Below are 10,816 nucleotides of genomic sequence, written 5' to 3'. Positions count from 1 at the left end.
GATGGCCAGAACACCTTACTCAGCGGCCAGAACATAACCCACAGCCAGATTTTGTGAGTGGTTGGGATCTGGGCTCAGATGTGTGTCTTTTACAGACTCTATGGAACAGTTAAAGCGGAGCTCCAAAAATCTGGCAGCGTCCAGGGAGTTTCTGGCAGGTGGCTCTTATATCAGCTGGACCAGGACTACCCGTGCGTGACAGTCGCACCCCTCTGGTTTTAGAGGATTACTGCAAAGACCATTTCACGACTGCTAGCGTTTGCCGGTCCGTCCTTGGGTGGGAAAGAAACCTTGTGAGGATGTCAGGTTAGGCTAAAAAATCAAGCCCTCTGTGCTAGGCGGAGGCTGTTTGCAATCCATCGTGTCCATGCCACACTCGCGGGCAGCGATATTACTGCTACCTTGAGCTTAAAACGCCGAAAAGGGAACTTCCACTTGCAAAGGCAGACACTCAGGAAACAGCAGCCACATCCTATCACACACACGTGACCCGACTTGGGTCTTGTTGTTCCCTGCTGCAAAAGACAGAAATCCAGCAAGCGTGGTGTGAGAAAGCTGGGTCACTGCAACTTGCCATGAGCTTACTGACAAGGTGGATTCCTGTGCTAACTCCATTTCTGCTTCTCTGTAAGTGAACCAATGTAGTTGCTTTCTCTCTCTAACCACAGGCTAAATATTTAACTTCGGGGGGCGGGGGAGACAGGGGCGGTGCTCTGCTGTTGATTTATTGAGCCTCCTGGTGCTGTTGATTTCTCAGCTGGATGATGTGCGCGCTCTGGTCGAATGCCTCTTTGTGTGCAAAGGGATATTTACTGAAGGGCGTGCTGTGTCTGGACGGAGTTCCGTGGCTGGAGGGTGGCCCATGTGAGGAAGCAGACACGCCGGAGCAAGAGGCACGGGTCCGTTACAGACCTGCGTCTTTGCTGGGGAGGAAGCTGATGGCTTCGGAGCCTCCGCCCGGGAGTTCATGTACAGGGCAATCCCAAAGCAATAGGCTTATGTGCAATTTGCTTGCAAGCCCCTTTCTTACCTCTCCGGGCACTGGGTTGAGATTAGACAGACATCCGTCCGGGAGGATCTAGAGCAGGGGACTCCAACCTTTTTAAGCATGAGATCACTTTTTGAATTGAAGTGCAATGTAAGAGCTACCTCCAACCCCGATCCCCTGCCCCCCCCTCCTTCGGGTCCCTTTTCTGAGGCCCTGTCTCTGCTCACTCCATCCTCCCTCCCTTTCACCGGGCAGGGGGTTGCGGGGCAGGATCCTGTCTTGGGCTAAGGGATGTGGAGTGAGGGGGCTCTGAGCTGAGCCTGGGATGTAGGAAGGGGTATGGGGGTACAGGTTTAGGGAGTGTGTTTGGATTCAGGGGGCTCAGGGCTGGGGCAGGGGTTCGGAGCTGGCTCCAGCTGGACACTGCTTACCTCAGGTGGCTCCTGGGTGGGGTGCAGTGGGGCTAAGGCCAGCTTAGCTGTCCCTGGCCCTGCCCCACTCTCAAAGGCAGCCAGCAAACTCCCTCCATCCCAAGCCCTGTGCCCCCCCACCTTCATTCCATGGAGATAGAATACAGGATGGGAAAGGGGGCACCCTGACATCAGCACCCCCCATCCCTTCCCTGCTCTGTACCTCGAGCAGGAGGGTGCGGAGGGGAGTGCGGGGGGGGGGGGGTAGGTCCAACTCCTCCAAGGCAAAGGGCAGGAGGTGTGCAGTAGTGCGGGGAGGGGCAGCTGAAGGGGCCTCTTGGCCAAACCAGTCAGGATCACCTGTCAGATGCGCCAAGATCTACCGGTAGATCCTGTTCGACTGGTTGGTGACCTCTGGTCTAAACGGTGCTTGGTCCTGCCGTGAGGGCAGGGGGCTGGACTGGATGACCTCTCGCTGTCCCTTCCAGTTCTTGTGTTGTATGATTCACATGCCTGTTCTGCAGAACTTTCTGATCAGGACGTCGGCCAGCCGAGGAGTTCAAAGTGCTTTGGGCACATTCACTCTCACAGCCGCCCTCTCCTGAGACAGGCCCGGTCTATCCGGTCCCGGTTGGTACGTGCGGACACTGAGGCACATCAGGGAGACCTGTCAGAGAGAGACGGGCGAAGAAGCAGCAGAACAGAACTTGCAGTTGAGGCAGACGCAGGCAGCCAATATGCAAATTAAGCCTGTTTCTATTGATTGGAGAATAAGGGCAGCATCGCCTGCTATGACAGCCCTTGCAGCGGAACATGGCCCCTGCCTTCCTCCCCATTGGGAGAAACCACAGGAAACTCTGTAGCCTCATACGCCCTCAGAGAATTTCACCAGTGCAGCTTGCAGGAGCCTGAGACGTGCACACAGGTCTTTCTAGTTCAAACTAAAACACAGGGTAGATAAGGGGATCATTCCTTTCATCACCGAAATGCAGCCAGCTCTGGTGCGGAGTGCAATCACAGCGCACAGCAACACTCCCACCTCAGGGAATAAAGAGGCATACCAAACCCTGCGGAAACTACAGGGAGAGAGATGAGGAGGCTGATAAAGTTTTTTCAGAACACCAGTTTCAACAGCCCTGCTCTTTCCAAGAGACCCAGGGGATCTTGAATGAGTAAAAGTTCTCAGGAGCTCAGCTTTTTTTTGTCATCAAAAATCAGCCTCTCCAATAGCCGGAGCATGGGTAAGAGATGAAACATACTGTCTGCCAAAATCACCAGCAACCTTGGGGTTTTTTTTGGGGGTCCTAAGTCCAAGCATGGCAGAACTGGGCTTCCACCCGTGCCCCAGAGCCAAACACCCCAGAGCTGAGGGAATCCTTCTTGGAAAAAATTTCTCAGTCTGGTTGTCTGCAAACGTGTGTTGCCTTGAATTGTGAAATACAGATTTTTAAAACCTTTTTCATGCTGCCATCAATAGAAAAGGCATATTGCATTGCATTACAGCACAAAACAGAGCCATGGCATCGCTCCACATGGCACTACATTGTGTGCACCTGCCCTGCCACAACAGGCACGGGTATGGGGGGAGTTTGGTGCTACCCCTTTCTGATACCCACAGCTCTTGAGGATGTGGGGTGGGGAGAGCAGTGGGAGCGTTCACAGTGGAGGTTCTTAGAGACTACAACTGGTTCAGATCCCACTCATGGAGACATTATATTTGTTCTTTCTTGGACAGTATTTTAAATTAACGAAAACAACAAACAATTTAGACTGGAAATGCAGATCTCACGCTTTGAGCTCCTGACTCCTTTTCCTTTCCTTTCAAGTTGGTTGGATTCACCACAATGTCATGCCGGATTTCAGGTCGAAACAGGAACTCAGAGCCACACTCGATTAAATCTCCTATTACAGGTTGTGATTTGCTTGGGGTAGGGATGATCTTCCTGTTCCGTGTTCTCCAAACACAATGGGATGCTGGCCAGTGACAGCACACCACCACGATACGAGTAAATAATAGTGCATTTGCATTACTGCACAAAGCTCATATTGCCCGTGAGTTGGACAATGAGAGGAACGAGACGAGGCCCAAGTTTGGCCCAAGTTTGCTTAAAAATGGTCCGGAGGTTGCTCCAAACCATGGATCATTCTGTAAAGCTGAAAAGTTCTGATCCAGATTGAACCGTTTCCAAAGGTACGGGACATTCAGATCTGGAAGTTAAGCCGGGCACATTATAAAGATGGGGGCCCATCGTAAAACTGGATCTGGGCTCCTCCAAAATTTGGGCAGGGTTCAAAGTTATCTCCTCCACTTTCACCCCTTTCTGCTGAGAAGTTACAACCATTTCAACAAACCTAAGCTGAACGTGCGTGTTAGAACAAACGTGCCAGCAGTGCGGGATTTCAAGCGCAGCCTTCGTGTCCCATGTCTTCTCACATGGAAGAAAACAACCTGAATTTTTAACTTCACTTCCATATCAGACTCAGAATCAAATGTATTTAAGCAGGACCTGCTAGCTACGATTAAATCTTAATCCAATCCCGACGGAAGAGTATGAATTGAAAGCATCATCCCCGTTCTTGTGGGTTTCCACAGGCTCCTGTCCCTCCCCTTTTAAAAAGAAACTAATAATTAAATCCCAATATATTTAAGTGACCTACATGAAATGTTCCATGTAAAATATGATTCTTGCCATAAAACACATAATCCACCACTGGTTTAATTCCATTACAAAGCAGACATTAAGGGCTCTGTATTAAGATCATTAGGATAATAAAAGTAATTCAATATTACTTTTATTATGTTTGAATTTAGAACATTCTTCATATGAGCAGAAAGAATAATTAAGGGGATGGGTGGAAGGAAGGCTTTTTTTTTTTAAATGGATAATGAAAGAAATTCACTTGCCAAAGCAAAGAGAATTAAGTTAGTTTTTAATTTAGAAGCCAAGTATTCCACACCCTTTCCTCCCATAAATCCTTTTCAACATCATTTTAATTTCCTCTTTTGTAACTGCGACACTGGTGTCACAGTGTTGTCCACTCTTTTGTTTTTTCATCCACTTTCAGCTCCTGGAGTCATGTGACTACAGTGGGAAAACAAGTCATTTTTCCAAAAGTATGTTTCTAGTTCTCCTGAGTGCAGAGTAAAGTTTTAACATGTAAACATTGCAGGCTCAACAAACAAAAAAACAAAAAAAGTGCCAACATTTGTTTGGCTTAAAATCTCATGATTTTAAGGCCAATCTCAAGGTTTTCTGAAGTCTTATTAAGTAGAACCTGGCAAATCCACAGATATCCACTTTATATACGCCGGTATCTGCAACTGCTCATGTTTGTGGCTACAGATGCAGATACATGCAGTATCCATGTAGGGCTCTGTTAATATGCAGAGCTAGGCCATATAGTCACTCAGTGGAAGATCAACGCTCCCACAATCGATCTTCCAGTGTTTGATTTAGCAGGTCTACTTAAGACCCACTAAGTTGAACTCAGACTGTGCCCCTGTCAGCAGCCAGTAATCCTGCTCCTGCGAGGAGTAAGGGAAGTGACGGGAGCGTTTGCTCCCACTGTGGGGAAACTTGAATCTAGGTCTGTCAACTCTAGCTATGTAATTAACGTAGCTTGAGCTGTGCATCTCGATTCAACCTTCCCGTTTAGTATGGTCCTGGCTCTAGATTAATTTCAGCCTAAATCCGTTGCCAATCATGAGATTAATCCAGGCTTCCAGCTCCAGAGTTAGGAACCCTTTCTCTGTTTAGCAGATGGGTAAAGGAGACAAGAGCGCGCCCCCTTTGCTGTACACTTTTAAAAGCGCTGCATAAAAGCCCCATCTCCATGTCCGTGTGCCCGATGCCGTCGGAGGCCACTGCTATTAGTCTGAGCAGAGCTAGTTGAAAATGTCCTAGCCAAAAAGGTATTTTTTTCCTTAACCAAAGCTTTCGCTGAACATTTTCATTTCCCTAGAAACGTTTCAAACAAAAACTAAAACTCTGTGGCTGTGTCTAGACTGGCCAGTTTTTCCGTAAAATCAGCTGCTTTTCTGGAAAAACTTGCCAGCTGTCTACACTGGCCACTTGAATTTCCGCAAAAGCACTGACTTCCTCCTGTAAGAAATCGGTGCTTCTTGCGGAAATACTATGCTGCTCCCATTTGGGCAAAAGTCCCTTTTGCGTAAAACTTTTGCGCAAAGGGGCCAGTGTAGACAGCTCAGATTTGTTTTGCGCAAAAAAGCCCCGATCGTGAAAATGGAGATCGGGGCTTTTTTGCGGAAAAGCGTGTCTAGATTGGTCACGGATGCTTTTCTGCAAAAAGTGCTTTTGCGGAAAAGCGTCTGTGCCAATCTAGATGCTCTTTTCCGAAAATGCTTTTAACGGAAAACGTTTCCATTAAAAGCATTTCTGGAAAATCATGCCAGTCTAGACGTAGCCCCTGTGTGTGTGTGTGTGTGTGTGTGTGTATGAAGAATTGTGAAATTTGTTAAATCAACGTTTTCCATTGTTTTCCCCCCTTTGAAACTGTCCATGAAAACCAGTTAGCATTGTCTGTTTTGCAGAAGCGGAATGCTCCGAGTGTAGGCCGGATCTCAACGGCTTTGTGGGAAAGGATGGAGCTGGGCAGGGGGGGTCCTAGGAAGAGGTGGGAGGATGGGGCAAAGGGATTCCAAAAATGTTCCCTCTCCTACCCTCCCATTTTCCCTTGTGAGCGGATGTTCTATCAGCAGCTTCCTGCTGCAGGCTGGACTCATGGCGTGGGCAGGCGTGGAGCAGATGTTTTGCCTGGGGAGGTTTGGCAGGAATGGATCTTTCTTTCCCAGGCCGTTTTAATAGGGTTGTCCAAGGTGGAGTCGCTCTTTGGTTTCCAGGACTGGGAATGACCTTTCAGACCTGGTGCCAGATGCTGCAGGACGTCCCCACGAGGAAGGGGTCTGATAACGCAGCTGTGCTCGACACGCATAAGGGCGGTAACTCGGGGTGGTGCGGTAGCTCTCACACCCCCTGGCTTGATAAGGTTTCCATCGCAGACAACATTCACAGCATGGTTCGAGAGCTCTTCTCTCCCCCGCTATACAAATTGCTCCAGGCTTCTGTCTGCCAGGTCTTCGATACATGTATGAGCCCTGTGCGCTGCTATTAATTGGCCACGGGATCATATTACGGGCTCCCTACTCGCTGTGTTGCTCAGGTAAATACAGTCACTAGTGGGACATGCTGTAGTCTCCTAGATAATCTGACGGGCCGAACCACGTGTGTTTCAGATTTCTGTAGCGCCAAGGTCTCCGCTTCGGGAACGTCAGAAGAAGAGACAATAGGTGAGTCTGTTTCGAAATGTGACCTTCCGGGTGGGGAGGAGGGACTGAGAGCGAGCAGGAACAGCAATAAATTCCTGAGACGTGTGCGATAAGGAGGGCAGCGGGGGTGCAGGTCAGAACCCAAATGGGCAAGAGACAGTCCGAGCACCTGGCTTTTAAACAGAGTGGAACCAGCACGTGCTTCATCGGTGCCCTCCAAAAATGCATCTCTCGAGTGCGAGATTCCTTGAGTGGGACCCTCGCGGCTCCCAGGCATCCCAACTGTTCCTCGAGCATTCCCGGGAAGCGGGGTTATAATTAAAGTTGAAGGACAGGTGCCAATGGAAAGAGGTTGCACACGGTGATGCTGTATTCTGGCCGTTTAAACTACTATTCATCGTAATGCAACACGTAGGCCCCAAACCAGCTGGAGGCCTCCTCGTGTTACATGCTGTGCAAAATACACCATTATAGACAGTCCCTGAACCCTGGCTCACCCACAGGGAGGGACAAAGTGGACAGTTGCCTGGTGATTCAAAGAGACCCCGGGCTCCAGCCACCACTGTGGTCACAGCGGTACCCGTAACCCTGAGCCCTTTAAATCGCTGCCAGAGTGGGCAGCTTTTTGGACTGCCTGGGAGCATGGGGGCACCATACAGTGCAATCCAGGCAGCTCTGGCAGGGACACCGTGGTCTGGGAGGCACTGAGCCCCGCCCCGTCTGCCCTCAGCCCCGCCCCTTCTGCCGGAGGCTCCGCCCCTTCTGGGAGCATGAAGCCACTCCCCCCTCACTTTGTCCAGGGACCCGACATAGCTGTCGACTTCCCTGCCTAGCCCCAAAGACCTTACAATCTAAACAGATGAGGTCCCATAGATAGAGTCCTGCACAGATACAAAATGAGCCACAGATTTCTGCATCCACATCAGATGCAGACGCAGATGCAGAGACGGATGCAGCTACTGTCTGTGCCAGCGCGCAGGGTTCTAGCTACGCAACGTGTCTCTGCATCTGTACCCACAAAAATGAGCCATTTGCATCCTGACGGGCCGGCCACCAGCTTCATCTCTAGCCCACGCTGGCTCTCTCCTTGGCCCGTCTTACTGGTTCGCACACGTCAGCAACCTGCCATGGGTCCCCCAGTCACCAGTTCCAACGAGCGCCGTTCTCCTGTGTGAATTAGCACCACCCATGTATTGCCGAGGAGGGTCGTTCGCTAGCCCCATGCGTTCAACTTGTTCCAAAACAGGAACACGAATGTGGCCATTTGTCAAGCATGAGGCTCAGGTTCACTTTGGAATCTTTGTTTTGTGTCCCTCCTGCCCGTGAAACACCAAATCGGTATTTTCATTTCTCCTTGCAGACACCAAGTATGTAGTCATCGGCGTTACTCTGGGACTCTTCCTAGCAATTGGTTTTTTGGCTCTAAAGTTCTGCATCATCAAAAGACAAGTGAACGAAAACGATTTTGCAGGTAAGAGAAACACAATCTTACTTCCTGACCGCCAGGGAAATTCTTCTCATCCATCCAAACACCTCGGAGCTGAGGGAATCCTTCTTGGGAAAAACTTCTCAGTCTGGTGGTCTGCAAACTTGTGTTGTCTTGAATTGTGAAATATGGATTTTTAAACCTCTCTCAAGCCACCGTCTATAGAAAAGACATATTGCATTGCCTTATAGCACAAGATAGAGCCATGATACAATTTCTTGTAACCGGAGCATAGAAAAACAGATACAAGAAAGACATCTCCGACAAGGGAATATAATTATTTTGGGTTCCATGTCCCTAGAAGGTACTCCCTTTAATGATGTTCCTGTGATGAATTCCACTTTGTGCTTCTCATGCTACAGAACACGAGTGTGTATCTGTCAGACAGGCAAGGAACTGATGCTAATCTAGCCTCCGTTTAGATGAAGGGACGGCTAATCTAGCCTCCGTTTAGATGAATGTTATGTGGGCAGCTAAAACCATGAAAACCATGCCACATATTCTTAGAATCAGAGAATCAGAGACCACGAGAGCTGGAAGGGAGCTCGAGAGGTCATCGAGTTCAGTCCCCTGCCCTCACAGCAGGACCAAGCTCCGTCTAGATCATCCCTGACAGGTGTCTATCCAGTCTGCTTTTAAATATCTCCAGGGATGGAGATTCCACAACCTCCCTGGGCAATTTATTCCAGTGTTTAACTACTCCGACAGTTCGGAAGTTTTTCCTAATGTCCAGCCTAAATCTCCCGTGCTGCAGTTTAAGCCCATTGCTTCTTGTCCTGTCCTCAGAGGCCAAAGAGAACAACTTTTATCTCTCCTCCTCCTCCTTGAAAACTGCCTGCCAAATCAACCATTTCAGTATCTTGGGGGTTTTCGTATTAAAAAGAAGAATATTGTGAAAGACAGTTGAACACTCACAGAAAGGAAGAGATCATGGCTAGGTATTTGCTTGGCCATCCCTCATTGGCATTTGTAAACATTTGTTTCTGTGGTTGGAACACTGCGGTTTATCCTCCTCCATAAACAGAAGTAAACGCTTTGGAAACGGAACAGCCCTCTAACTAACCCCGTCTGCTCAATAGCCCTGCCGGACAAGTAGTTTAGTACAGGGGATGGCTTAGTGCGGTGGTTTTCAACCTAGTTTCGTTGGTGGGCCCCTGAAAAATGGTCAAATGACGGTGCGGAAATCTTCCACACAGTCTGAGTCTGCAGAGCAGGGTGAAAGTAATTGCGAGTTCCTACAGGTACTGTCTTGTCACAGCCGGGGTCCCTGTCAGATCTGTAAGAAGCTCCCTCTGGCTTTTGCCACAGCTCAGTCAGCTCTTGACGGAGCTGTGCACTGAAGCGCATACTCTTTTTTCACCTCTGCTGCAGATCCCTCCCCTCCAGGGACCCATGGACCACAGATACCACTGACGGAATGTCTTCAGCGCAGCAATTGATTGTTTGAAACTATAGGGCCAGATCTTACTAGGGGTGTCTCAGTCTATAAGGTGCCACAGGGCTCCTCGTTGTTTATGCAGAATAGGGCAGGATATCCAAGTTCTCCTTTTCAAGACTGATATGTACACTAAACAGCAAAGAATCAAGTTCCCTACTTTAGAAGAAAGGACTAACATATTTATTAGCGCATAAGCTTTCGTGGGCAAAGACCCATTTCGTCAGATGCATGTAGTGGAAATTCCAGAGGCAGGTATAAATATACAGGCACGTGAAAAGAAAGGAGTACCAGTGTACTGTGCCTGTATATTTATACCTGCCTCTGGAATTTCCACTACATGCATCTGACGAAATGGGTCTTTGCCCATGAAAGTTGATGCACCAATAAATCTGTTAGGGTATGTCTACATTGCATTCCTCCTTCGAGAGAGGAATGCAAATACAGACAAGTGATATTGCAAATGAAGCGCAGATTTGAATTTCCTGCGCTTCATTTGCATAATCATGGACCGCCGCTTTTCCGAAATAGTGTATTTCGAGAAAACAAATGCGGTCTCCACAGGGCTATTTCGAGAAAAAACCCTTCCTTCGAAATAACCCTTACTCGTCAAAAAACGAGGAAGGCTTTTTTCTTGAAATAACCCTGTGGGGACGGCATTAGTTTTCTTGAAATACATTATTTCAGAAAAGCGTCAGTCCACGATAATGCAAATGAAGCGCAGGAAATTCAAATCCGCGCTTCATTTGCAATTTCGCTTGTCTGCATTTGCATTCCTCTCTCAGAAGAGGAATTGTCTTAGTCTATAAGGTACCACAGGACTTTTCGTTGTTTGTGCAGATTCAGATTAACACGGCTACCCCTTTGATTCTATTCTGCATAGTCACTGTAGATTTGCTGTTAAGGGAAATTTAGACCCCCCCCCCCCCCCCCGTAAACGCCACTACAGAACAGTGCTGAAAAATCACCTCCATTCCTCCTAATTCCTGGAACATCGGGTACCTTGTTCTCAGAATTGTCTTTCGCTCCCTTTGGGACAGATGAGTGAGCCCAAAAGAGCGGTGATATTAGCTCATGTGTCGTCTTGAAAAAGATCGATATCACCTGTTTGAAATGAAAGGGTTCAGAAAAAGTGGACAGTTGTGTTATACTGGGTTTGATCTTGCTGTGTCCGTTGTGAGACTACATCCCTTTGATGTTTGCCTCCATG

The 10,816-nt window shown here is 48.5% G+C and overlaps 1 protein-coding gene across 10 annotated transcripts in view; it reads left to right on the top strand.

The window, feature by feature from the left end:
• The first annotated feature begins 269 nt into the window (after positions 1-269).
• The window catches only part of TMEM273 (transmembrane protein 273), a 28,261-nt gene continuing 17,714 nt past the window's right edge, over positions 270-10,816 (top strand). For 2 of the 10 annotated variants that reach the window (XR_012905527.2, XM_075934663.2), the window contains exons 1-3: positions 289-627; positions 6,653-6,706; positions 8,046-8,156. Coding sequence is in view for 6 of the 10 variants with exons in the window: in XM_075934663.2 (XP_075790778.1) it covers positions 576-627; positions 6,653-6,706; positions 8,046-8,156 (217 nt within the window). In the remaining 4 variants the exon portion in view is untranslated. Of the gene's footprint in view, positions 628-6,652; positions 6,707-8,045; positions 8,157-9,542; positions 9,645-10,816 lie in introns of all 10 variants that reach the window. The other 8 variants (XR_012905525.2, XM_075934659.2, XM_075934662.2 and 5 more) reach the window with 8 other exon arrangements.

The sequence above is a fragment of the Pelodiscus sinensis genome, chromosome 8 (genome assembly GCF_052426305.1).
Source record: "Pelodiscus sinensis isolate ZL-2025 chromosome 8, ASM5242630v1, whole genome shotgun sequence".
Taxonomy (NCBI): domain Eukaryota; kingdom Metazoa; phylum Chordata; order Testudines; family Trionychidae; genus Pelodiscus; species Pelodiscus sinensis.
The sequence above is the reverse complement of the archived record's forward strand: the minus strand, read 5'-3'. Positions and strand labels throughout refer to the sequence as shown.